The sequence below is a fragment of the Kluyveromyces marxianus genome, chromosome 2 (assembly GCF_001417885.1).
Source record: "Kluyveromyces marxianus DMKU3-1042 DNA, complete genome, chromosome 2".
Classification (NCBI taxonomy): domain Eukaryota; kingdom Fungi; phylum Ascomycota; class Saccharomycetes; order Saccharomycetales; family Saccharomycetaceae; genus Kluyveromyces; species Kluyveromyces marxianus.
The window spans coordinates 1,307,687-1,334,613 of NC_036026.1; the positions used below are offsets into that span (position 1 = coordinate 1,307,687).

The 26,927-nt window shown below is 38.5% G+C and overlaps 12 protein-coding genes and 1 non-coding gene across 13 annotated transcripts; 7 read left to right on the forward strand and 6 right to left on the reverse strand.

Moving 5' to 3' along the window:
- Positions 1 to 23: 23 nt before the first annotated feature.
- HXT11 (hexose transporter HXT11) lies at positions 24 to 1,739 on the reverse strand (the record flags this gene model as incomplete). The annotated part of the gene is made up of 1 exon (XM_022818270.1): positions 24 to 1,739. One exon carries the CDS (start codon positions 1,737 to 1,739, stop codon positions 24 to 26), a length of 1,716 nt encoding a protein of 571 aa, XP_022674954.1.
- Positions 1,740 to 2,337: 598 nt separating this feature from the next.
- Positions 2,338 to 2,907, reverse strand: MGT1 (methylated-DNA--protein-cysteine methyltransferase; the record flags this gene model as incomplete). Its single annotated transcript, XM_022818271.1, has 1 exon — positions 2,338 to 2,907. The coding sequence occupies one exon, from the start codon at positions 2,905 to 2,907 to the stop codon at positions 2,338 to 2,340; it is 570 nt and encodes a 189-aa protein (XP_022674955.1).
- A 449-nt stretch (positions 2,908 to 3,356) lies between these two features.
- Positions 3,357 to 4,601, forward strand: PET494 (Pet494p; the record flags this gene model as incomplete). Its single annotated transcript, XM_022818272.1, has 1 exon — positions 3,357 to 4,601. The coding sequence occupies one exon, from the start codon at positions 3,357 to 3,359 to the stop codon at positions 4,599 to 4,601; it is 1,245 nt and encodes a 414-aa protein (XP_022674956.1).
- Positions 4,602 to 5,215: 614 nt separating this feature from the next.
- Positions 5,216 to 6,559, forward strand: MSS11 (Mss11p; the record flags this gene model as incomplete). Its single annotated transcript, XM_022818273.1, has 1 exon — positions 5,216 to 6,559. The coding sequence occupies one exon, from the start codon at positions 5,216 to 5,218 to the stop codon at positions 6,557 to 6,559; it is 1,344 nt and encodes a 447-aa protein (XP_022674957.1).
- A 451-nt stretch (positions 6,560 to 7,010) lies between these two features.
- Positions 7,011 to 9,035, forward strand: INP2 (Inp2p; the record flags this gene model as incomplete). The annotated part of the gene is made up of 1 exon (XM_022818275.1): positions 7,011 to 9,035. One exon carries the CDS (start codon positions 7,011 to 7,013, stop codon positions 9,033 to 9,035), a length of 2,025 nt encoding a protein of 674 aa, XP_022674958.1.
- Positions 9,036 to 9,284: 249 nt separating this feature from the next.
- Positions 9,285 to 10,697, reverse strand: QRI1 (UDP-N-acetylglucosamine diphosphorylase; the record flags this gene model as incomplete). Its single annotated transcript, XM_022818276.1, has 1 exon — positions 9,285 to 10,697. The coding sequence occupies one exon, from the start codon at positions 10,695 to 10,697 to the stop codon at positions 9,285 to 9,287; it is 1,413 nt and encodes a 470-aa protein (XP_022674959.1).
- A 915-nt stretch (positions 10,698 to 11,612) lies between these two features.
- Positions 11,613 to 16,316, forward strand: DNF3 (aminophospholipid-translocating P4-type ATPase DNF3; the record flags this gene model as incomplete). The annotated part of the gene is made up of 1 exon (XM_022818277.1): positions 11,613 to 16,316. One exon carries the CDS (start codon positions 11,613 to 11,615, stop codon positions 16,314 to 16,316), a length of 4,704 nt encoding a protein of 1,567 aa, XP_022674960.1.
- Positions 16,317 to 16,591: 275 nt separating this feature from the next.
- HLJ1 (type I HSP40 co-chaperone HLJ1) lies at positions 16,592 to 17,326 on the reverse strand (the record flags this gene model as incomplete). Its single annotated transcript, XM_022818278.1, has 1 exon — positions 16,592 to 17,326. The coding sequence occupies one exon, from the start codon at positions 17,324 to 17,326 to the stop codon at positions 16,592 to 16,594; it is 735 nt and encodes a 244-aa protein (XP_022674961.1).
- A 1,052-nt stretch (positions 17,327 to 18,378) lies between these two features.
- Positions 18,379 to 21,684, forward strand: POL3 (DNA-directed DNA polymerase delta POL3; the record flags this gene model as incomplete). Its single annotated transcript, XM_022818279.1, has 1 exon — positions 18,379 to 21,684. The coding sequence occupies one exon, from the start codon at positions 18,379 to 18,381 to the stop codon at positions 21,682 to 21,684; it is 3,306 nt and encodes a 1,101-aa protein (XP_022674962.1).
- A 50-nt stretch (positions 21,685 to 21,734) lies between these two features.
- Positions 21,735 to 23,352, reverse strand: DUN1 (serine/threonine protein kinase DUN1; the record flags this gene model as incomplete). The annotated part of the gene is made up of 2 exons (XM_022818280.1): positions 21,735 to 23,243; positions 23,332 to 23,352. 2 exons carry the CDS (start codon positions 23,350 to 23,352, stop codon positions 21,735 to 21,737), a joined length of 1,530 nt encoding a protein of 509 aa, XP_022674963.1.
- Positions 23,353 to 23,618: 266 nt separating this feature from the next.
- CVM1 (Cvm1p) lies at positions 23,619 to 25,775 on the reverse strand (the record flags this gene model as incomplete). Its single annotated transcript, XM_022818281.1, has 1 exon — positions 23,619 to 25,775. The coding sequence occupies one exon, from the start codon at positions 25,773 to 25,775 to the stop codon at positions 23,619 to 23,621; it is 2,157 nt and encodes a 718-aa protein (XP_022674964.1).
- Positions 25,776 to 26,146: 371 nt separating this feature from the next.
- On the forward strand, positions 26,147 to 26,527 carry ATG16 (Atg16p; the record flags this gene model as incomplete). The annotated part of the gene is made up of 1 exon (XM_022818282.1): positions 26,147 to 26,527. One exon carries the CDS (start codon positions 26,147 to 26,149, stop codon positions 26,525 to 26,527), a length of 381 nt encoding a protein of 126 aa, XP_022674965.1.
- A 139-nt stretch (positions 26,528 to 26,666) lies between these two features.
- On the forward strand, positions 26,667 to 26,739 carry KLMA_R220. Its single transcript has one exon. It is a non-coding gene; the product is annotated as a tRNA-Met (tRNA).
- Positions 26,740 to 26,927: the final 188 nt, after the last annotated feature.

Sequence of the window (26,927 nt, forward strand, 5' to 3'; positions counted from 1 at the left end):
TACATGTAAACACATTAAAAATATTACTTTCTAAACAACGACTTGGCCTTCTTCCTAGCGAAATGGGAAACACCGTGTTTGAAGACTTCGTCCAATTCTTCTAAAGAGAATCTCTTTGTCTCGGGAATGGTGAAATATGTCAAGACCCAAATTATGATATTAAACGCACCGTAGAAATATAATCCACCAGATGTGGTCATGGATTTGGACATCTTTGGCCAAGTCATCGTTAAACAAAAGTCTAGGAGCCAATTAACTGACATTGCGAACGCACTGTGTGCCATTCTTACCGTAATGGAAGGTGTTTCAGCAACTAGCGTGAAACTGATTGGACCGATACCTATACCATAGAATAACACAAACAAATACATGGATGCCAAACCTGCACCGAGACGAGAGTGGTTATCCGTAACATTTAAAACTCCTCCTAACCAAAACAAACAAGCACCTTCAACGGGAAGGGTTACTAACAACATCGTTCTTCTTCCAAATCTATCGATTAACTGAGAGGATAAGAAAGTAGATAAGAAACAGCCACCACCAATACCAATTGAACCAGCAATTGCGGTAATAGGATCAATACCTGCATTCGTTAAGATTGTAGCTGTGTAAGACACTAAGATGTTAACACCCCCATATTGTTGACCAAGAATACCGAGGAAAGAAACCCATACGGCAAACCTGTTCCTTATATTAGAGAATAAAGACACAATCTCTTGGCCCCATGTAAGTCTTGCTGAAAGCTTGTGTTCAGCTTTCAATGATTCGTAAAGAATATAGAAGTCCCTAGCACCCGAAACTTCAGTACTTCTTAACCTTAATAAAGATTTTAAGGAAGCCTCATAAAAACCATTTGCAATCAACCATCTTGGGGACTCCGGTGGAACATACACCACAAGAGCAGTAAGCAATGGTGGAACACAAGAGGATCCGATCATTAGTCTCCAGGAAAGGTTTCCTTTGATTTCGACAAACGCTCTATTGAAAACAGAACCAAGACAAACACCTAACGCAATGAACATCTGCCATAGCATAAGAATTGCACCTCTAGACACCGCTGGAGCACATTCAGCAGTATAAATTGGAACAGTGGATGAACATAGGCCCATCCCAATACCAAGGTACAACCTAGCAAACATCAATAGAGCCAACCCATTTGAAAATGCTTGCATGAAAGAACCAGTAGCACCAATAAAACAACTAATAAGGATAATGAACCTTCTTCCAAACCTTTTGTTTAAATACACCGTGAAAGGTAAAGTTAATACACCAGCTGCCAAATATGGTGCAGCCAACGTCAACCCTTGAATATTTGGGTTAGTTATGTGAAAAGCTTTTTGGTAGCCCAAAACTGCACCACCTACAGCACTTTCGTCCATCCCAAAATTAACAGCTGCCAATGACGTACACAATGCTGCCCAAATCATTCCCCGAGAAAGAGATCGGAACGGATGGGTAAGTTCCTTACGGATATTATTTCTTTCAAAGTCCGTATAATTATCAGTCAAAAGTTCTTCAGGATCATTTGCAAGCAAAGCACCACGTTTTAGCAACTCTTCGTACTGTCCAAGATTAAATTCGGTGACCAATTCCTGGACTTCACCTAGAACTTCATCCTTGGGTTTGTGACCATGAAATAATTCAACTTCGTCAGCAGATGATTTTGATTCAACCTCAACAGCAATATTATCCTTGTCAGTTAATGACAAGACACTAGGAACTTTTTCGTCGCTCGACATTTTTAATTGATCCTACTGTGCTCTGATATGGTACGTTATTTGATTCTTTATTATCATAACCAACATCGAAACAACATTTTAAACCTAGGATACTGCCCCACTTATATATTATTTTCCAAGCGCATGAACTCTCAAAAGGATTTGCATTTGATTCATATGGAGCCAATCCTTCTCTCTAAATGACTGTCACTAATATTCCAGACTCGAACGATAATTACATCGGAATTATCTAATTAGCTTAATGGTTTAGTTAACCAAAAAGACACTGCACTGCAAGTAGAAGTCCGAGTAGAAAGAAAGCGAACACTAGCCATGACAGAGGAAAAAAAAAAAATAAAAAATAAAAAAATAGGTGAGAGTGTTGTCTACTGGGGCGATGGACCCTTTAGTTACATGCACATGCTGTATCAGACACCGTACAAACCTCTCCCAATTTTGCAAGTGTTTATTTTTTTTAATGGTATTCCAAGGTCACTGCGCGACAATGAAGTCAAGTGAAGACAAAATTACCAGTAACGCGAGTTGACCTCACAAACAAAAACAAAGGGATGATAATAACGACCGATACATATTCCAAAAAAAAAAAAAACCTTGACATTCATACCAGTGACTTTTCCCGCTCAAGTAGAGATTCCTTCAGAGGAATGCCCCACCTGAATCCCGACATTCTGCCAGTAATCCCTATAACCCTGTGACAAGGAATAATGACAGCAATGTTGTTTCTAGCTAGGGCTGATGCAACGGCACGTACCGCCGTTGGATGTCCTATTTGTTTTGCCAAACTCTGATACGAAACAGTAGTTCCAGATGGTATTCTCTTTGTTGCCTCCCACACTTTTTTCTGGAATTCTGTTCCAGACAAGTACTCACAGTTAATCTCGACCTTCTTTCCACTTGGAGAGAGCAACGTAAGTAAGAAATCAGAGCATATTTGTTGGAACCATGAGTCATCTTCTTTTCTTAATATCTGTTTGTTCTTTAGTATGTACTTGCTGCCAGGTGGGGAAGGTGATTTCAACTTTTTAACGTACAATTTAGCATCTTGAAGCAATTGTGGTTTCGATTTACCAAGGGCAACGAATACTAAACTTCGAGTCAGTGGATTTATAATTAGAATAGCGTTTGTCAATTCACTATCAATGAAGTCATATACTAGAACAGAAGACATCGTAAATGGTTAATATTATTGCAGATTTCAATTTGTAAAGGAATTTAGTTTATCTAAATGAACTTCTTGAAAGTTGACTGCGTTTTACCTAGAGCCTTTTAATTTCAATACCAGCTTAAAATTGAAAGCACTTATAATAATACTCTTATATATACCATTCCAAAAGTGATGTAACTGTACACTGTTGCAAACGCCCTTTGAATCACACATATTAGTTGGATTGTTCATTGCATATCTTGTTTTTCAGAACTCATCACTGTTCCTCTCATGATTTTGAAAAATAATGACATCTTCGTTTTAGAATCAATGAAAGCTATTAAGCAAGCTGAACTCTGAGTTTAGAGACTACCACACTGCTTGAGAGACACTGGGGGCAGTGTTTCGGAAGCTTCAATACCAGTAGGATATCATTTTTCAAAGTCAATATTGTAAGGCGATACGGGTAGGTTATGTATGTCCGCCATTGCCTTCGTACAATAATACGGAGGTTTAGCACTAGTCCACGGAGAAGGCTCCATTGGAAAGGCGGTGTGTTCAACAATACCATATTCGTTCAACGGTTACAACAGGGGTACTCAGGAAATCTCTGGAGATATTTTAATGCTCCAGGCAATGCTTTCTTTGTTACTACAAATATAGTAACGCTTACGGGAATGGTGCTGTACTCGACAGCATGTACGATGTCGAGGCAGGCAAGCGTAGTTGATTCCTTGGAGAACGGATTCCCCGTGGAAAAATCAAGCGTACAAGTCTCAAACAAAAATGAAATGCCAGCTAAACTTAAGCAAGTAGATTTACTTGAGGATGAAACGGAGTCACAAATCCTTCGCGCTCCGAACTCATATTTGATCAAAATGACTTTGTTCTATTTATTTTATTCTTTTCATGTGTACAAGCAGGCACTGGAAACAGGTGTTGATGTGGAAAACGAGACATTACAACAGCTCCTAACTAATATCTCAAAAATCAAAGGAGATGATCTAGAGCTTTCCGGCGCCGAAGATGCAAAGTTTTACAAACAATGGAAGTTTGAGTTTAAATCGTTATTCCGAAACCTAAGCAAAGCTCAACAATTTCATTTACCCAAATCTGAATCTTTCCCAAAGGATTTACGCAATATTCTTGAACGTTTAGAGAACAGTCCGATGACGTATCATTCGGATTTTTATGAATTCTATCAAAGTGTAAATGACATCTCACAGCGAAGACTCTTACAACTCTGGTATTATGACAATAGCCGTAATTTTATGAAAAAGAATAGTTTCTCGAATGAAAGAATATACGAACAGATGGTGTTCGAAAGCTCCCAATGGAACAATGTACTATTTGAAAGGTACTTGTCAATATTGTACGATCCTACAAGTCACAAGTTCAAGACCATGTTCAATAACAGTTATTACAACGGAATATCTTCAGTCTCTCTGGACACAATGTTAGCTATCTTGAAGGGCCTTATCACATCAAACCTCTCAAATAAAAACGACCATATCGTGAAAGTGGTATCTTTACTACGGAAAAACAGCGTCGTGAACGCCAAGAAAAACCTGCGTATTCTCTTGCCTACGGATGACAAGCAACCGTTGTTAGACCAAATTATGACCCCGGAAAAACGAAAACAGACGTATTCTGCAATGGCAAGAAATCCCGTGGCACTAAAACTACTCTCAATCCTAGGAGGTGTCACTCAGGACTAACGCATCTCCCCATGAAAAACATGATCACACTTATGCATTCTTTTCTTTAACCAGATTTGTACGTAACATAAACAATATCTTGTACATAGTACCGTAAACAATACCACTAACCCCAATTTATCACGTGACCTGAACCTTTCAATCCTTAATACCCAACGAAAATCTTGTTGATGCATTGAAAAATAAAGTCGAATAGCCTAAAGTATCGGTGACCATGCATATAATAAGGTATTTGAACTCTGTAAATCATGCAGAAAAAGCTTGTACTCTCGAGTGAAGACACAATTTTTCTGATAATATCAGTACAAAGGAAAGAAGTATTGTAGAAAGGCAGGATCTTTCGAGTTGTGTGTTTTTTGGAATAACAAAAGGAATTTCTTCTAACGTATTTCCATCAATTGATTGCTAATACAATAAGAAAACACGAACAGACAAAATATACAAAGGGGTTATTTCCGTTGCTATTAAAACTAGTCAAAATCAATTCAAAGGACCTAAGCATTTCGATTTGAATCTTACTTAGCGACAGTCCTAATAAGCAGGTATAAACACGAACTTCTGCTATCCAAAATTCTCAGAAACTATCCTGTTCAAGGATTCATTTTGTCTAGGTCATGGCTGGACCCGGAGTAAACCGCAAGGGCAATTCATCTAATAGTCCACTTGATAAGAATCAGAATTCAGATGTAAACCATACCCTGAAAAACAATCAGTTCAATAATGGAGATGCGTCAGAACCGTTTGTATCTGATGCAATGGCTAAAAATTCCAAACAATTACTTTACGCGCATATTTACAACTACTTAATCCACAACCAGCACTTTGACTCAGCGAAAAAGTTTTTACAGGAGGCCAATCTGCCACTCTCAAAAGATATTCCTCGTAACTCTCTAAATGGGGACAAACTATTGAACTCAAAAATGTTGATGAATTCCCCAGATACGTTTTTATTGGAATGGTGGCAGTCCCTTTGGGCACTAAACGAGTATGTCGAAACAACTCCTACAGAACAACTGATGAGTTTGAGACCTTTTAACGATAGAATTGTACCAATTCTGCCACAAGCTCCCCTTCAAGAAATGGTAGGGAGGATGGGGGTGCGACCAGGGCCTAATACACGTAATATGGCACCAAGTAATATTGCACAACAACAACCAATGAGGCACATGCAGTCTCCAGGTAGTGCACCAACGCCATATTCTGCAAACATGAATTCTTTCCCTATCGCTCCAGCAACAAATTCATTTCAGACAATTCCTGGTTCTGCGCCGCCTCAATCAGACGCAAATATAATGCAAAGTCCAAACTTCTATCAGAACTTAGATGGCCTCAATAACGGAAAGGCTTCGTTTAGAAACACTGGTTCGTTATCAGGTCCAAAAGGAAGGCAAGGAAAAAAGCTATCGGTAAATAACAAAGGGATAGACCAAGCGTCTGATAAAGATTTGAAAAATACTGCAAAGTCAAAACAACCAAAGAGTTCAAAAGCAATAGGAAATTCAAATGCATCCTCCAAAGTGGTTAAACCGAGTCCCCCAGTATCACAACAAGTACAGGCGAACTGGAATAAGCTACAGCAGCAGCAGCAACAACAGCAGCAGCAACAACAACAGATTCGAATGCAATATCAAAAGATGATGACAATGATGCAGCAACAAAAGCAGCAGCAGCAACAGCAACAACAACAACAACAACAACAACAACATCAACATCAACAACAACAACCACAACCACAACATCAACATCAACAACAACATCAACATCAACAACAACATCAACAACATCAACAACAAATTCCAAACACCAGCGTACTTGCAGGACAAGGAGATCCCAACGATATGAATACACCTTCCCAACAATTAACCCCACACCAGTTTATACAGCAACAAAGAGCGTACGAAAACATCATGAAATCTCAGCAATATGAAGAATCTTTGATGAAAGATCAGCCATTATAACTATTGACATCTACAAACTTAAACTTTTTACAAGAGATTTCTGTAAGTTATTCTTACTGTTAGACAGCATGCCACGTCTAATCTGACTGGCAAAAATGATGCGCATCTCAACGCTACGTTTGATGCTCACTTACTCATTCATATTTAGGTATTTCCTCTAAATTCAAATATCAATATGTAACATTATTCAGTTCATTAATCTCTTTTCCTTTAAGTTCCCCTCTTAAATAACTTCCCCTGCATATATTTTTGACTCTCGAACTTTTGTCCCATATCGTTTGCCTGTTTTTGTAAACATAAACAAACCAGAGACTATCATGATAAAAAAAAAATTGAATGATTTGATTGATCCACATATGCGAACGCACAATATTATTGAAACACTAGATTTTGCAATTGTTAAACACGTACCCAATTGTGGTGCAAAACTAGGTAGCAACGAGGTAATCTAATGGATATCTTCCAAGGTGTGCCATTTTATGGGCAGCATACTTCAGTAGACTTCACAAAGATGTCTTCTTCTGCGTCAACACCATGCTCAATATCATCATCTAATACATGGAGTCATGTACGTCCTCAAATTGCAACTAACTATCAGCATCTGAGGAAACTTAGCGAATGGGGAATTGAGGCTTTGCAGGATACTTCTCCAACGGTTGTAGGCCAGGAAAGGTTTGATTCCAATGATGTTTTCATTGATGATGACTATAGAAAAGATTTCCAATTCGACTTTCAAGAGGATACAAAATGGGAAAAGCAAGTTGAATTAATCATGAAACAACTCCCATATGGTGATATGGATACATTCATTGATGAGTTTCAATATGAGATCATATCCTCTCAACAATTGACCAACTCGTTTGGGTCCAATAAATACCTTTTCAACGCTCAAAAGTCTATTATGAATTTTACAAAAGAAAATGACACTTCCCTGAGAAATAATAAGTCTAAGACACTTCCAACTAAATATGGACAGCTGCTTATATCGGGTAAAAAGTACTTTTTGCAGAGATCGGTTCCATACATCTTTACCATGCTCTTCGTCAGGAAAACCCTTAGAAAAATCCTTTACAAGAAAAATCTGAAGAGATCGTCCGTTATATCCCTATTGATGATTGCCGTATATCTCGCTTTACAACAAGAGTTTTTTCATGTGAAATACTCTAAGTATGCAGCACTTATGAACTTACGTCAATTGAACAGTGTATTGCAAAGTATGGACAAATTGCTATATCGATATCACCTGAGGTTCAAAGAGTTGACTATATATAAGCCAATTGCAATCACACAAAATCATGGATTCGGTTATGAAGATGCAAAATCTCTTGCTGTAATAAATGATATTCTGCCCTGTGCTCTTGATCAACTATTTTACAGATTGAAGATATCAGCAAGTAATATTCTACCTATTATCAATACATCTCAGTTGACAAGTTACACCAGCATATACAACTTGGATTTACAAAAGCTTTACGAACTTATGTGGACAACAGATTCCCTAGATATCAGTGAAAAATTAGAGAGGACACAATATATGAAGAAGTTTTTACTGTGTTGTCTTCTTTCTATCAATGATAATATTCCTCACCAAGATCACGAGGTTGTTAGCATGTTGGATAAAATATTCCCTGAATATCGGGCAGAGACAAAATCTGACATTGAAAAGTTCCAAATTATATCTAAAGAACTTGGAGCATTAAGACAGGCAATATCTGCGGTATTACCTATTCTTCATCATAACAAGTATCTATTATTCAGTCTTACTAGCGAATTCACAGGTTCATCATCAGAACCCCAGAAAAGAGATACACAGATAAACCAGACACTTTCACGACTAATAGAACTCCAGAGATATTTAATGAAGCAAACTACGATATGTGATGACGTAAGTGATCATCTGGCAAATGAACTAACATCCTTACAAACAATATGGACAGAAAAACGAATGGACAAATCGCGTATTCGTGATTCAAAGAACTCAAAGGTTCATCATAGTCAGAAGGCACTACGGCCTCCTAATCAAAGGGTTTTTAGCAACGGTCTAAATTTAGATGTTGTCAAAACCAATAAAGAGCATAGAGAGAATGCTTTTGTTTTAAGTTCGGCTCCGAAACTCACCTCTTTAGTTGATGTATTGCAAATTGAAGAGACTGGATCTGATATTGAGAAAGACCACGAAGAAATAGTATATGGTGACGAAAATGATAACTCGATAAGTTCCAATAAGGATCTAAAATTTTCTAGATTTACGGATGATCAACTACGGTACGAATTAAACCAACGAATACAACATCTGGCAATCGAGAATAAGAAAAGTCGAGAAAACTTACGGAAACAAAAGAGTTTCGAGCTGATGAACAGAAAGATAGAAAATCAGAGCAAGGGCTGGATCCCATCTGAATCTCAAGCTCTGTTCACCTCAGAAGAGAGTATTCCAGTTCTTTTCGAGCTAAAACAATACCTGAACAATAATTAATTCATTAATCAATTAAGCTATCGCAACTTGTATGAATCTATGCGAAAAGGTTACCTAAAATATACAGGGCAAAAAAAAAAATAAGGCGAAGCAATACATGTATTATAGGTGTGCACATTGCTAACACCAAAACACTTTAAACTTGGGGAACGATTTTGAAATAATTCATATATTCAGTTGTATATATAGAGAGAAAGAAAGAGAGATGGTCACTCCAAGTGTATAGTATTAGAAACGCCATTTGAAATTTCAATCTAAGATATGATTTGGCTTATCAAAGGTTTTACCCTTAAATTCTTCGAGGTTTTCACCGCTGTAAGATCTTCTTGCAGATACTTCTACTAAAACATTGTCCTTAATTACGGCACCTACGTTCTTGAGCCAAGAAGTCCCTAGGGTAAGGAAAGCAGCTCTTGCAGTTTCTGAGTTATCGTTAGCTGTTCCTGGAGCATTTTTCAATGGAGAAAACTCTTCTGCTCTTTCGACTTCCAAGCAGCCAAATTTTTCTAGGTCGATTGATGGGAAAACATCGAAGATGAATTGTTCTAGTTTGATACCATTTGGTTCAGTAGGTTTGATATACTTATCGTTAACATTATCGTAGTATGGAATCTTCTTTTTTGCGATATGGTAAGGCATTGACTCGATCCAGGAGTCTAGCTTCTCGTTCAATAAGTCCACGGAGTAGTAGTGGTTGACGATGTTGGCAGCACGCAACGTTAGGAGGCCTGATTCTGCGTCCACAGATTCTGCCAATTGTTTTGAGATCTCAGAATACTCTATTACACAGGGTTTGGAGTTTTTGGTAGCAATTATACCGACGGACTCATGAGCATCGCGCTTTCTAACAGCTTTGGTAGCTAGCTGGAACTTGTTTTGGATGGCGTATCCGATGAATACGGGGTCGGCGATCTTGACGAGGACGTTGTCGACGCAGTACATGTGAATATGCTTGATACCGCGGGCGTTGAAGTCTTCTAGAAGCTTGTTGTTCTTTATCGCGCGATATAACCCTCCGTTTCCGTCCGGTGACTCCACGAGCCCGGTCTTGGACCCCAAGAATAGTTTCTCGCCCGACATATCTAGTGCTGGCAAAGTTCCCTGGTTGAAGAAAGTGATTTGGGAGGGAGAGAGGCCGAAGTAGTTATTTTTCTGGAAGAATGTTTCTGTGGCTTCTCTGGTGGGGCCCGAAGTCATGATATACCATGGGATCGGTTGTTGCGCTTGGGCCAACTGCTGAATTCTTAGCAATTTCTCAGCCTGGATCTGGAACAAAGACTTCTTGGATGGCAACCCGATATCGTAGCATCCCTTGGGAGCACTGGACCCTAGTCTAGTCCCTTGACCACCCGCCATTAGTATGACAGCGACTTGGCCGTTTTTGATGGCCTGTAGTCCGAGATCAGCATACAGTTTCTTTGTGGACACGTCGTCGATGACCGACTTGTAGGACGAGGCTGGGAGCGGCTTGATGACGTTTTCGGAGCCCATATTCTCCTCTGCTAGTGCAATTGCCTTTTGGCAATTGCGCTGGAGACAAGCTGGATCAAACTTGCCTAGCTGTGCGAGCAACTCGCTTTTTTCTTCCGCAGAAAGGGTTTCCCAATGTGCGAATAGGTGCTTTTGCCCGTTATTTTCGTACGTGCTGGATATTTCTGACATCTTGTCTAGGGTGGAAGGGCTTGCTTTCTGGAAGCTGTGTTTGTTTGTGTTTTTTGGTTGCTGAATCGCCTCCCCTAATACCACACCAGTAAGTTATTATAAGATTCCCACTTTCTTATATCACCTTGCATAGTAGTAATTACAGATGGTTCATGTATAAGTCTCGCCTCGATTGTCGATCTGCAATGTGTCAAGGCCCATTGCGTCATCTCGCACGAAATGTAAACAAACCTGAAAAAAATTAAGAAATTTAAAAAAAAAAAAAAAAAAAAAAAAAAAAAACACACAACTAATTTCCTCGAGCCGGCGGCCGAAACTCCACCCAGACACCCAGGAATCCTGCCACGATTGGCTCTCGTGTTCGGGTGGTACGAGACCCGTTTGTTCCGCGGAACAGATCAAAGGGAAAATCCAAAAAAAATCCAGTTTCTGTCTGCTAGTGTGGTACTGGGCAGTTGTACTGGGCAGAAGAAGAATTTCACGTCACAGGGTCTGGAAATTGGAAATGGGAAACATGGAAAAAGTGGAAAATCGAATGCCTGAAATTTGATTTCGATCTTTAGTACATATAGAATGGGATTGACATTAGCATAGCCACTTCAAGAGGAAAGGGAGAAAGAAAGGAACACAAGACAGAAAGGCTAGATAGAACAGGAGTTGGAGTTGGAGCTAGCGTGCTTGAGCTGAAGCTGGAGCTAAATATTGGAACTGGAGTAGAGATCCGTTTGGTATTCTTTATTGAGTTGACATTTGACTCGGTAAAAGAGAGAGAGAGAGAAAGTGTGTGTGGGGTTTAGTCTTTGTGATTGTGAATATAATAGAGCGATTGTACACGATAGCAGGAGAGGAAATATCTTGCTGTTATTATCATTGCTATTATTGTTATTGTTATTATATATACACTAAGATACCGGTATGGAAGGACGATCTAGAGGATATTCGTTGCGGACGCAACTATTCAATAAGAAGCTTGTGGACAAGCTCAAGGGAGATTCGGAGGAGATAGAGATGGCTGGAGAAAATGGGGAGTTGGGATCGGTTAGAAGCGAGAGTGGTAAGGTAGCGAAGAAGTCGCAGTCACGGAAACGTCTTGGTTTGAGGACTAAAATCATGGATCTGCTGCTCAATAGGACGACGTACTTGAATACAGAGAACGGACGAGTGCTTCCGATCTGCTTGGACAAGAGTTCTGTGGTTTATCAGCAGTTTGCTCGCGATGGGGTACTTATTGACGAACGAACTGACAAGGCGTACTGTAATAACGTTATTACTTCGTCGCGATACACCTTGTACTCGTTTTTGCCCCGGCAATTGTACGCGCAGTTTTCAAAGTTGGCAAACACGTATTTCTTCATTGTGGCAATCTTGCAGATGATTCCATCGTGGTCCACCACAGGTACATACACAACGATCGTGCCATTGTGTATCTTCATGGGTATTTCGATGGCTCGAGAAGCATGGGACGATTTCAGGAGACATATGTTGGACAGAGAGGAGAACAACAAAACGGCAAAGGTCTTGGTTATGGGCCAAGACGACAACTACAGCAATGGTAAGTACAAACCATACGAAGGTGCAGATTCGCTGTATTCCCTCTCGAACGTTTCCACACGGTCGACAGAAGCAATCCTAGGCGAGTTTCACGTCAGGCCGACTGGCCCTAATCATGAGCCGGACCCGGCTTATACGGACCATTTTACGAACTTCAACCTTCTTCGCTCTCAATTTGATATACACGTAAGAAAGAAAGAGTGGAAGGACCTAAAGGTGGGAGAGTTCGTCTTGCTTAATTCGGACGATTGGGTCCCCGCAGATATCTTGTTGCTATCCACCGATGGAGAGAATAATGAAATATTTGTCGAAACAATGGCTTTGGACGGGGAAACTAATCTAAAGAGCAAGCATCCTCTTCCAGAACTCTCAAAACGCATGACCTCGGCTACTGGTCTAAGCATGCATAATGCCAAGGCTACACTAGAAAACCCGAACAGAGATCTATACAATTTTGAAGGTACAGTGGATATCGATGGCACTTTGTATCCAGTGGGTTCCGAAAACGTCATATACCGTGGTAGCATAATCAGAAACACGAAAAACGTCGTCGGCATCGTTGTATTTACCGGAGAAGAGACCAAGATTAGAATGAATGCCATTAAAAACCCTAGGACAAAGGCCCCAAAACTACAAGGTAAAATTAATATGATTGTGATGTTCATGGTTGTGATAGTGGCCTCTATGGCATTGTTCTCCTATCTTGGTCAACGAATAATAAAGAAAAATTATGTCGATAATAATAGGGCGTGGTACTTGTTTCAACAAGATGCAGGAACTGCTCCAACAATCATGTCCTTCATTATCATGTATAACACTTTGATTCCCTTATCATTGTACGTCACCACGGAAATCATCAAAGCTATGCAGAGTAAATTGATGGAATGGGATATTGATATGTACCATATTGAGTCCAACACACCATGTGAATCCAGGACGGCTACGATTCTTGAAGAATTGGGCCAGGTCTCGTATGTGTTTAGTGATAAAACCGGTACTTTGACAGATAACAAAATGATCTTTAGAAAATTCTCCGTATGTGGTTCCTCGTGGGTGCATGAAGTGGACGAGGATGTCTTAAATTCCCCAGACAACGACATTGATGTGATCTCTATCAAGGATAGGAGCTTTTTAAACAACTTTGATCTTTATTCAACGCCTTCTATCAACGCAAGAACATCTATCGAATACAAAGGTAACTCTTCTGCAACTTACACAGGACGTCCATCAATGGCAGCACAAATCCAGAGACATGAGCTGGCCCAGGATTTGGGTAGGATGGCTACTAACAGTTCTTCTGGAAGCAAAGATAATGGTGGTCTTAAGACAACTGTCGAATTTCTTCTTCATATTCAACAAAATCCTAATACTTCTTTTGCTAGGAAAGCTAAACTATTCATTCTTTCTTTAGCATTATGTCACACATGTTTGCCAAAGAAATCCGCTGACAACCCAGATTCTATAGAGTACCAATCATCATCACCCGATGAATTGGCTCTAGTTACAGCTGCAAGAGATATGGGTTACATTGTCTCGAATAGAAACGCCAATATATTAACGATTACTACCTATCCTAATGGCTTTGAAAACCCACCTGTAAGCGAAGATTTTGAAGTTTTGGACTATATCCATTTTGATTCGCACAGGAAAAGAATGTCTATCTTGGTCAAACTGCCTGGTGATAATGCAAAAGTTTTGCTCATATGCAAAGGTGCAGATAATGTCATCCTCGAACGTCTAAGGAATGCAGAGCTTGCCCAAGCTAAGTTAATTCAACAGCAAACTCTGGTTGAGCAGAGAAAATTGGAAGAAGCTGAAATGGTTTTGCATCAGCGAAAGTCATTGGAGCAGTCTATCCTAAAAGATTCTCGTGGTTCTACTCTCAGATCACAAACATCACAAAACAGACCTAGTATATCTACTCTGAAATTAGAAGTAGCGAGAAAAAGTTTGTCCCGTAAAGGTACTGTTCGAACAGAGGCAGACTTGCAAATCAATTCAATAGATGACTTTTTGTCTAATGTTGAACATGAAGAAGCACAGATTGAAAATATCAGGCACAACGCCAGAAGATCAATTCAGTCGCAACAGAGAGAGAAATACAATAGTGATCCAGATTCAAAATCTGGTGAGGAGTCCGTGCAGGATTATATTGGTGATGACAAACTAATACAAAATGAAGAGTATGTCTTAGAGAAAACATTAAATGCCATTGATGATTTTTCAACAGAAGGTTTAAGAACTTTGTTGTATAGTTATAAGTGGTTGTCGCACGATGAGTATAAAGCCTGGGCAAATAAATATCATGAAGCCAAAACTTCGTTGGTTGATCGTTCAAAGCAGATGGCAGAGGTGGGAGAACAAATTGAGGTTAATCTAGAATTGCTAGGTGCTACTGCTATTGAAGACAAATTACAAGAAGGTGTTCCAGAAGCTATCGAAAAACTAAGGAGGGCTGGTATCAAAATGTGGATGTTAACCGGTGATAAGCGTGAAACAGCAATCAACATTGGGTATGCCTGTAAGTTAATATACGACTACTCTACTGTTGTCATATTGAGGCATAATGATGAAAATTTGATTTCAAAAATGACCGCTATTGAAGAAGAACTAGATCATGGAAAGGTAGCACATTGCGTTTTAGTCATTGACGGGGCCACCTTAGCAGTTTTCGAAAACAATCCGACAATGATGAGCGTTTTTATTGAATTGTGTACTAAAGCAGCATCTGTCATTTGTTGTCGGGCTTCTCCATCTCAAAAAGCATTGATTGTTACTAACATTAGACAAAATAACAAAAAACTAGTTACTTTGGCTATCGGAGATGGTGCAAATGATATTGCTATGATTCAATCTGCTGATATTGGTGTTGGTATTACTGGTAAAGAGGGTTTACAAGCATCTCGGTCTTCAGATTATTCTATAGCGCAATTCAGGTTTTTACTAAAACTCTTATTGGTACACGGCAGATACAACTATGTTCGAACATCAAAGTTTGTGCTTTGTACATTCTATAAGGAAGTGATGTTTTATTTGACCCAAATGATTTTCCAGAGACAAAGTATGTTTTCGGGTACCTCATTATACGAACCTTGGTCTTTGTCTATGTTCAATACCCTATTTACGTCATTGCCTGTTCTTTGTATTGGTATGTTTGAGAAGGACTTGAAGCCAATGACGTTGTTAGCGGTCCCTGAATTATACACTATGGGTCAAAATTGTGAAGCGTTCAACTTGAAACTATTTTTGATATGGATGTTCGCTTCTGCAGGGCTCTCGGTCTTCATAACATTTTTAAACTTTGAAATATGGGGATTTACGGCACAATCTGATAATACATTATATCCAATTGGTGTGATAAACTACACCGCTATAATGGTTCTCATAAACGTTAAGTGTCAAATGATTGAGACCAGAAATAGAAATTGGTTGGCATTTGCATCACTATTGATAGAAACCATAGGTTGGATATTTTGGTGCATGTTCTTGCCAGCTATATATGCTGATAAACCTATTTACGATGTTCCAGTCGGTCTTTATCATCAATTTGGTAAAGATGTGACATGGTGGGCAAGTTGTTTGGTTTTAATATTTTGTCCAGTGATGTTAGACATAATACTTCAAACCTTCCGTTTAATGATATGGCCAACGGATGCAGATATATTTGCAGAATTAGAACAAAGGGATGATATTAGAAAGAAATTGGAATACGCAGCATTTAATGAATTGCATCAAAGTTGGACAATGAAAAAAGATCCAAGCAGCGTCAAAAAGTATGCCAAAAAGATTTTGCATAAGAGTGTCGACGATGTTGAACCTGATATTGAAAATAGTGTTGGAAATGACGATGAAAATTCCAATTATAATACATCTGATAGATACGATAAAAACTTTAATGCGGAAGAATACGAAATGCTACCTAGTGGTAAATTGATTAGAAAAAAAGAAACATTAAAAGCGGGCCTTAAATCGAAGATCACTAAGAAACTGAGATTCAAACTCAATTCCAAGCCTGACGATGATGAAATTGATCAGATAATTGAGAACAGAATGAAGGATTTAGAGTAGAATGGTTTCGAGTTTTTATTATTTATTTTGTTTCATTCTCTCAATCTCTAACTGTTCTCCATGTCTGTTTATTTTGTTTTTTTTTATATTTTTCCATTTTTCGTTAGGTAGCGAGTATGATTATAAAGTCTCTCAGTTGTGGGTGGTGATCTTTAACTTGTGTCTAATTTTTTTTATTCATTATGTTTAAAATAAGTATTAGGTTTGTAATATATTTCGATAGAATTTTACTAGTACTATGACAATGGGAAATTGTTGTATTGGGTTTAAGCTTTCTATCCAAGCAACAACCTTTCCAGCAAATTCAAAAGAATTATTATCAAGAATGGTGCTATAAGCATCATCAACTGTGTATTAGGCTCCTCTTTCCTTTCGCCTGGGTCATCGTTACGGCGGGGTTGTGGACGAGGAGCCCTTCTTGCAAAAGGCGAATCATAATTTGTATATACTTTGAAGCCGCCAGGGCCTCCAAATGTATATGTCGCACCTCCTCCGCCATGCCCGAAGGGAGCACCGAATGGACCATTGAAGGCGCCCCCGAACGGAGATGCACCAAACTGATTTCCTGGGCCACCTCCTCTAAAGAGAAACTCGAATATATCCTCTGGAGCCCCGAATGATCCATCGAAACTTGGGGGCCCACGGAACCTGGGCCCTGTAGCACTGCTATTACTGCCACCAGGACCTCCTCCTCCTCTGTAAGATTCTTGTGCAGCAGCTCGGTCATCTGGATCATACCCCAGTTGGTCAAATATCCTTCTCTTGGAGTCATCCGATAGAACCTCAAACGCCCGATTTATCTTCTTGAAAGCTTCGCTCGCCCTCGGGTGTCTGTTCTTATCGGGGTGTAGTTTGATCGCCAGTTTCCTGTACGCCTTTTTTATGTCATTTTCCGATGCCGTCCGCTCCACATTTAGCATTTCGTAGAACTCGTGCTTGTCCTTGGAAAGGATATCAAGCGTGATCTTCTCCTGTTCCTCTGTATATTCCGACGACGATGATGATGACATTTCCCTGTAATTATTTGTAATCTGATGTTTCCTAGTTCACTGTATGGTTGTTTTTCTGCCCAAAATCGAAGAACTCCAGCTCTCTGGAAATAATAATATTATCTAGCCTCTGCTAATGACCTGTCTCTTCTTTCGTCTTCTATCTAATACTTCTAAACTTGCTCGTAAAATGTCCAGGTTTCCTAACTTGTTCCCTAAATACGAACGCTTTCTTCTCACTTTTCCTAAACTCAAATCTTACCAAAGCAAAAGAACATAAACCAGCCTGATCTTTGCCGTTCAATTCATGCCCTTAATCTACTCTGGCCTTCTTTTGTTCCGCAAATAATCCTTGCCATCGCTAACACTAAATCTCCAAACTTTCCTCTCGTTCACAATTTTAGTATTTTAATGCTAGCCATGCAAACTGACAAGCCAAAAATTTAAAATAAAAAAAAAAAAAAAAAACCACAGTTACCTTCAGTTGGAAAAAACCAAAAAGCCAAATAAAAAAAAAAAAAAAAAAATACTGCATACATTCACATTCCATATCGATAACAGCGATCTTGCAATTTTTTCGCCCGTTAGAACTGGGCTTTGGTTTTCGTGCGAAAAAAAAACAAAAAAACAGTGCCATGGGATCCACATCATTTTTTCCGCACAATTCGCACAATAGAAACAGAAAAGGGAAGAAAACCAAAACGAAACCAAAACAAAAAAAAAAAAAAAAAAAAAAAAAAAAAAAAACCACACGGCTGGGCTGGTAACGTGTTTTGCACGTGACCATACGCGTAACGCGTCCCGTGTGTGTGTTGCGGTTTTCGTTTTCGTTTTTTGGATTTTTGGATTTTTTGGATTTTCTTAGTCCTTACTGTATGTCCGCACATACACCTAGCTAGCTAGCTCATCTCTTTAGATTTATTTTAAATGAATCCCCAATATGTGAAATAGCTATATATTACATATTACATTTGCGTTCAAGAAGCACAAGGTCTAGGGGAACCAGGCGCTAGCAAGAAGTCTATATTATATTGTGTGCGTGCCTGTGTCATTTATTCGCACTTGCAGTTACAATGACTACCGGTATTACCAGACCTCGCGATGTTGAGACGCTGGAAGATGCGTTCCAGGACATTAAGAAGCAAAGAACGCAATCGTTTGATCGCTCAGCATTGAGCGAACCGGTTTCTACAATCGAGATTATTCCAACAGATAAATTCAAGAAACAGAATGTTGCAGGCTACAAGTCGTCTAAAGTAAGTGAGACTGCTGGTAGTGGAAACCCGACTGCTTTTGAAGAAGAACTCTCTCAGATGGAGCACGAATCCGTGATAGAAACTGAGAAGGGCCAGACTAATCTTTGGTGCAGGAAACCGATTCCTGACGATTTCGATCCGAATTTGTCAGACATATCTTTCCAGCAGCTAGATGCAGAACAGGCGATTCTTCCTGGCCAATACGATTCGAATACCAATGTTGTGACGCGGTTTTTCGGTGTCACGGATCATGGTAACTCCATTCTCTGTAACGTTACCGGTTTTAAGCACTATCTGTACGTGCCAGCACCTCTGGGGTTCCAGCAGACGGATGTGGCGACGCTAGTGCAGTACTTGAATGAGCATTTCGAAAATAATGTGGACAGCATCAAAATAGTGTCAAAGCAAAGTATTTGGGGGTTCTCTGGTGATGCTAAAATACCCTTTCTACAAATATTCGTTAAGAATCCAAACATGTTGAATAAGATAAGGACTGGCTTTGAAAAGGGGTACATCCAGCCCAATGATAAGTGGTTTGTCGGCGGATGCACGACTTATGATAACATCGCTTATACCCTTCGATTAATGATTGATTGCGGCATCGTAGGAATGTCTTGGATCACTCTACCAGCTTCCAAGTACATAATGGTCCCTCAGGATCAAAGAGTGTCTACATGTCAATTCGAGGTTAACATCAACTACAAAGATTTGATTTCCCACCCAGCTGAAGGCGATTGGTCGCATAATGCACCATTAAGAATCATGTCGTTTGATATAGAATGTGCTGGTAGACCTGGCATTTTCCCAGAACCTGAGCATGATGCTGTCATTCAGATTGCAAACGTTGTCAGTATCGCTGGTGCTCCTAAACCCTTCATTAGAAACGTGTTCACGGTGAACACATGTTCTCCTATCACAGGATCGCAGATCTTCGAGCATGAGCAAGAATCAGATATGCTTAAACATTGGCGTGACTTTATCGTAGAAGTCGATCCTGATGTTATTATTGGTTACAATACTACAAATTTCGATTTTCCTTATCTTCTCGATAGAGCAGCAGCCCTGGGGGTGCATTCATTCCCTTATTTTGGAAGACTATCCAATGTGAAACAAGAAATCAAATCTTCCACGTTCTCCTCTAAAGCTTATGGTACTAGAGAATCTAAGAACGTTAATATTGACGGACGGTTGCAATTAGATTTACTTCAGTTTGTTCAAAGAGAGTACAAGCTAAGATCTTACACTTTAAATTCTGTTTCAGCTCACTTTTTGGGTGAACAGAAGGAAGATGTTCATCATAGCATCATTACATCACTTCAAAATGGTGATAGTGAGACAAGAAGAAGGTTGGCTGTGTACTGTTTAAAAGACGCGTATCTTCCACTGAGACTTATGGAAAAACTTATGGCTTTGGTTAACTATACAGAGATGTCTAGGGTCACAGGTGTTCCATTTATGTATTTGTTGTCTCGTGGACAACAAATCAAGGTTATTTCACAACTTTTCAGAAAGTGTCTACAGATTGAAACAGTGATTCCAAATATGGGTTCTCAAGGGTCTGAAGAGCAATACGAAGGTGCTACCGTTATTGAGCCGAAGAGAGGCTATTATGATGTCCCTATTGCAACATTAGATTTCAGCTCTCTATATCCTAGTATTATGATGGCACACAACCTTTGTTATACCACTCTCTGTGATAGATCCACAGTAAAAAGACTCAATTTGAAGGAAAATGATGATTATATTGTAACACCTAATAACGACATTTTCGTCACCCAAAAAGTGAGAAAGGGTGTCCTACCGGAGATTTTAGACGAATTGCTTAGTGCTAGAAAAAAGGCCAAGCGTGATTTGAAGAATGAAACAGATCCCTTTAAAAGAGATGTTCTTAACGGTAGACAATTAGCATTGAAAATTTCTGCCAATTCAGTTTATGGGTTCACTGGTGCTACTGTCGGTAAGTTACCATGTTTAGCTATATCATCTTCTGTCACTGCATTTGGGCGTACTATGATTGAGGCAACGAAGAACGCTGTTGAGGAAAAATATAGCATCAAAAATGGAGCAACACATGACGCCGTTGTTGTTTACGGTGATACTGATTCCGTTATGGTAAAATTCGGTACTACCAATTTAGAAGAATCAATGAAATTAGGGGCCGAGGCTGCAGATTACGTTTCAGGATTGTTCAAAAATCCAATAAAGTTAGAGTTCGAGAAAGTTTATTTCCCATACTTATTGATTAACAAAAAGAGATATGCAGGTTTATACTGGACAAATCCCGAAAAATATGATAAACTAGACCAAAAAGGTCTAGCATCTGTTCGTCGAGACTCATGTCCGCTTGTTTCGATAGTTATGAACAAGGTTTTGAGGAAGATTTTGATTGATAGAAATGTCGAAGGTGCCTTGCAATTTATTAGGGAGACTATTGATGATATATTGCAGAATCGTTGTGATATATCAAAATTGATTATATCTAAAACGTTGGCGCCCAATTATACCAATCCACAACCACATGCTGTACTTGCAGAACGTATGAAGAAAAGAGATGGAGTGGGCCCAAACGTAGGTGATCGTGTTGATTATGTTATTATTGGTGGTAATGATAAACTTTTCAACAGAGCAGAAGATCCACTGTATGTTTTAGAACAAAATATTCAACTCGACTCGATGTACTACCTAACGAATCAGTTGCAAAATCCAATAATTAGTATAATTGCACCAATTATAGGTGAAAAACAAGCAAACTCTATGTTTATTGTAAAGTCTATTAAACGTCAAAGTGGTCCTGTTGGATTAGCTTCTAAGCAGAAAGGTGGCTTGATGAGTTTTGTCAAGAAAGTTGAAACTTGTAAGGGTTGTAAAGGTGTTTTACGCAAAGGAGAAGGTCCATTATGTAACGACTGTCTTTCAAGATCCGGTGAGCTTTATCTGAAAGCTTTATATGATGTCAGAACCTTAGAAGAACGCTTTTCAAGACTTTGGACACAATGTCAGCGCTGCTCTGGCTCTTTGCATAATGAAGTTTTATGCTCCAACAAAAATTGTGATATATTTTACATGAGAGTTAAAGCTAAAAAGGAGCTTCAAGAAAAGGCTATAGAATTGAGTAAATGGTGAAATTGGTACTTATATACGTTGTTTAATGAAAGTTTATTAGCATGAAAACATTATTTATTTTGAAGATTAGACAATTCTGAAAACGTCTTAGGGACTTTTTCTGGTGCTGTTTGTGAACGTAGGATTTCATTCTCAAATTCGAGTTCCTGTTTAGATGTAAACCATGGATGGTTTAGTGCATCCTCTACTGAAAAGCGTCTCGCTGGGTTAACTACAAGAAGATTTGAGATTAAATGTAGAACACAATCATCTATATTATCCCAATAAGGTGAATAAAATGCAAATTTCCCTTGTAATATTTGTTCTTTCATGTTTGGTGGGGCTAATTGTTCGCTAAAAGGCGGAAATCCACAGAGACAAACATAGAGTAAAACCCCTGCACTCCACATATCAACTCTTGATGTATATCCTGTTTTAGAAAGAACCTCCGGGGCAACATATGAGGGAGTACCGCATAATGTGTTTGTGAACTTCATTTCTCCTGTAAATTTCGCCAATCCAAAATCAGCTATTTTGACTTGAATATCAATCTCATCGTCGTCCCAAGGGCCCAATGCTATTTCATCGGCAGATTTTCTCTTTGTTATACTTAAGAGGATATTTTCTGGTTTGATATCTCTATGGATAATATTTCTGTCATGAAGATATTGTAAACCACTCAGTAGTTGCTTGAATAATGCCTTGGTCTCATCTTCACGAAGATGGGTTTTCTTCACGATTCTTTCAAAAAGTTCACCATCATTTATCTTTTCCAAGACTAAATAGGTCTGGATTTGGGTCTTACTAACAGGTTCCACGAATCTATCTATAAGTTTAACAATGTTCGGGTGCTGTACAGAAAGAAGAATTTTTGTCTCTTCTGTAAACTTTTTGGTTCGTTTATCATCATCATTTTGTTGAGGGTGAAATATTTTAACGGCAACTGTCTCGCCCGTTTGTTTGTTTTTCGCTTCTTTAACAACTGCATAGTGACCTGTTCCCAATTCAGCCCCAGCGATATACTTATCAAAGAAAGATCTGGGCTGATCCTTTCGCACCATTTTCTTTGATGTATTTTGACTGCTGAACAGAGGTTTTCTGAAAACCCCATCATAGTCGTTCCTTTGAGTTCCCTGAGAAGATTGTGCTGCTTGATTGTGATCTTTTTCACTGTTCTCTGATAACTGCGCATACTTGAATAAGTAAGAACAACTCTTTCCAAAGACGATTTTATCTCCATTTTTAAGAACGTAATCTTTCTTAACAAGCCTATCACCATTGATAAACGTTCCGTTTCTACTTTTATCAATGATATTGATCATCTTTCTTTTATTTCCATTTAGTTGTACCTCGATTGTGAATAGTTCTGCGTGAATGGTTGAGATATCTGGTTCCGTAAGTGTAATATTACATGATCTGCTTCTTCCAACTGATATTTTTTGAGAATTTGTTATATGGATTATCTGTTCCCTTTCCGGTATTAAACTCAAAAGAGTAGCAATGGTACCAGTTGATTGGCTTGTTTGGCTTGACTGTTGGATCCTTTTGACATCAAGTTTGTTTTCCTCATCTGAATATTTCTACATTCAATGTATGTAATGAATAGGTTTGTTAGTAAATAACACATAAAAATAAGGTCATATAAATGATGTAATATTTTGAACGTACCCTTTTTGGAGCTTCTGACATTTTGCAGTTGTCGATTTGCATGAATGTCACTGGCTTTCTAATTGGTCTTCCTTTTATTATGTATATTCTCATAACCTTAAGTATTTATGTTTCTTGTAGGTTTTTAAAGTTTAGGATTTGAATATGTGAAATTAAATATGTTTGTTTAAAAGAGTAAAATAACTTTGAGTTCCAGAGATTAAAAACAAAAACATAAAGTATAAAGAAAACATAAGATGCCACATTTATCAAGATATTGATGCAAATTACATTAATTTTAGTATACGTTACATAATGGATACCTCCTTCTGTAATTGTTGCCCAGAATCATAAAGCTGGAGAACACTAAATACTTTTTTCAGTTGTCTCAAACCAGTAGTGCTTGGATTCCAGGTTTGATAGGTTTGCCAAATTTCGTTAAGTCTGTTGTAAGCCTCGGTTTGCGATTTTGGGAAAGATGCTTTAGTTGGCGAAAACCAATGATTTTTCATATTATCAGCTGCGATCATGGCTGTTATTGATGGATCGGCTATATTTGAAGGTAAATTCCTTATTTGAAGAAAGGCACCCATTGCTTCGTGAAAATTCCAAACAACATTATATTCATTAATTCTATTGAATACTTTACCATTACCAGCATGGTGAATAACTAGGTGCTTTGGAGCTTGGAGATTTGCAGTTAATAATGTGTCATAAACAAACCCTTCATATATTGACGTATCGTCATATATACTAGTTTTCAATGAGATTTGATCCGGGAATCTCTGTGACCTATAATAAATATAATCAAACGCCTCTGAGTAAGTGTTAATATCTTGTGGTAGTAGTTCATCTTCATTTGAATTACTTGGTAACAAATCCTTCCATTTGGAGTCTCTTTCTTGAAGCCATGATTTCAATTCACCTTGCAACTGTTTTTTCAATGGACCAGGACATGTAAACTCGTTAAACGATCTCGATATGAAGAAAGGACCTAGCTCTTTCATCAAGGGAATAAATTCTGTATGACCTAAATTTAATGCGAGTAGAAGGTTATTTATTAAAGTCACTTCAAATTCCCGTTCTTTAGGAATAGGAACTTTAAACTCTTGATTTAACTTGTCAATTGTTTTATTAGGTAAAACTTCCTTAAGAGACCTATACCCTAGGTTCATATTATTCCCATCACACCACAACCTACGTTGTATTAATGGGTGGATATAATCAATGGCCAAGGATTGTGAGATTGTTAAAAAGTTGTGGTATAGCTTACCTAGTAACGTTACTCGTATGTGGGGGTGATGAAACAACAGTTCATCAAGAACACGTAATACCTCTTTACTTTCATCTGAGCCAGGATCTCGGTAGTTTCTGATACTAGAGAGAACTTCCTGCTGTAATTTGGAGGAGCCATCAAATAATCCCTTTTCTTTGGCTTGTTGAAAACTTGGGTTTTCCATACTTTGAGGTGTTATTTCTGCAGAATGATCCCAAAACTGATAGCCCTGTAGGCATGAATCAATCCCCAAGATCCCTATAGATTTTAACTTAGTTAATCCAAAATCATTTAATATTGACTGAGCTAAGAAAAAGGATAAAGGGACACTATGATATGTGCCAATAATAAAAATGCGAGTACAATCACAAAATATGTGATTCCAGTTTCTCAATAGAGAAACGACCTCATTTAGAACAGTAGAGGTGTGTTTAACGTCCAAAGGACATTCGATTGAAAAAGTTGACACTCTTTGCGGTTCCAAGGGCAGTAATGCTTTCAACATTTCACTATTGAGGTGCAAAGATGATGGGAGATGGCCGACCGTCGCTTTTTCATATTTATCAGGCAAAAAGCCATGTAATGATATCACAATTATGTTACTAGCATCCTCAAAACTATTTTGCAAGTGCTGCTTCAGGTACATGTGCTTTTCGCAAGGGAAATTGTAATGATTTTTCACAGCGTTTGCTAGTTTAGTTTTCAATGGTAGTTCATGCAAATATTCCGTAGGCGCTACGCCAGGTATTATCATCGAGTTTTTGAGCATGACTTTCTTAGAGCTACTCGGTAGCAATAAAGGATATTTTACAAGCGGAAGTGGACAAGTTGCGCTACCAGTGTTAAACACTGACAACACGCCATCCATATCAAGATTCTTGGAATTCATTGTCTGGTTAAACCAACACCAAGTGTCGTGGCCTTTGAGTATGCTTTGTTCTGCTTCGTTCTCCAATATCTTTACTTGTTTCTTAGTGAGCTGATGGTAAGAAGTCTTGTCCGTTATTTGTATGTTTTCTTGAGCGAAGAACCATGTAGGCATGTACCGCTTCAAAAATCCTTCATCGTGCTGCTCCAACGATGACGAATCACTGCTCGATTGATGATTCTGAGTTTCAGGCGGACCCGAAATCCATCTTTGCCAAAAACTCTGTCCTTCAGTCCCTGTAGATCCTGTTTGGTCAGACATGTTGTATGATGAATGAGAATCAAGGTTATATGTAATAAAGAAGTAAATCGAAATTCAGATAGTGAGCATGGATGGGTAAACAAAAATCAGAACCAAATCTGTGGGATATTTGCTGTAAAATAGAGCGTTCAAAAGTGAAATTTTAGTGAACGAAAATCCCTACCAATAGTCTGCTGCACTATTTACACTTTTTTGTTTCTTGAACTTTCGATATTTATCAAAGGCTCTAAACCTTATTTGTTAAGAATTTAGGGAAATTGCATATAAATATATAATATACAATTTGCACATAACAACATCTCCAAATCGACATTTGATGAAAAGCATTGTCAAGAAAAGCCGTACAGGTAAAAAGATCCAATAGGAAAAAGATGGAATATGAATTACTAGAAAGTATTAGGGCTAGGGACTTGGTAGACAAAAGGTTTTCACAGTTATTCGAAGAAGTTCCTTTGGTACCGAAACTTGAAAAAGCCGGCGAGGGAGACACAAATGTGAAGGAATCAAGTATCAAAAACTTGAAGGACTATTTAAAATTACGGGACGAAGAAGTGTATAAATTGAAGGACATACTGAAGTTAAAAAACAGAGACACAGAACGGTTGAATGATGAACTTTTGAGTGCGAATATCGAGAGTAATCTTCTGCAAGAACGCTTGGAGAAACTTCAACAAGAATATGATAGGTTGATAGAAAGGTGGCTCCTGAAAGCTCAAAAAGAAGCAGATACTATGAATTCACATTTTAAGTAGGCTATATTATGACATGTGTCGACTATATTTAAACTTTTACACGCTAAAGAAAGAGATTTACTGTTATACTAATTGTGCAAAAAAGAGACCATATCCCAGAGACATGAGTAATAATAAAACTATACTCACAACAAAAACAGCTTCAGTAGCTCAGTCGGAAGAGCGTCAGTCTCATAATCTGAAGGTCGAGAGTTCGAACCTCCCCTGGAGCATTATTTTTATCTCTCCGAGAATCAAACAGATTTTGTGGTTTTTTTTTTTTCACCTTAAAAAACTTACTTCGTGACATTTACTTTGTAAGATGTTTTGTACGAAGATTAGAACGCAGTAAAGATACAATATACATCCTGCTTATACTTAAAACAAGGTCAATCAAAAGGCTTGGCTAATATAAATAGAG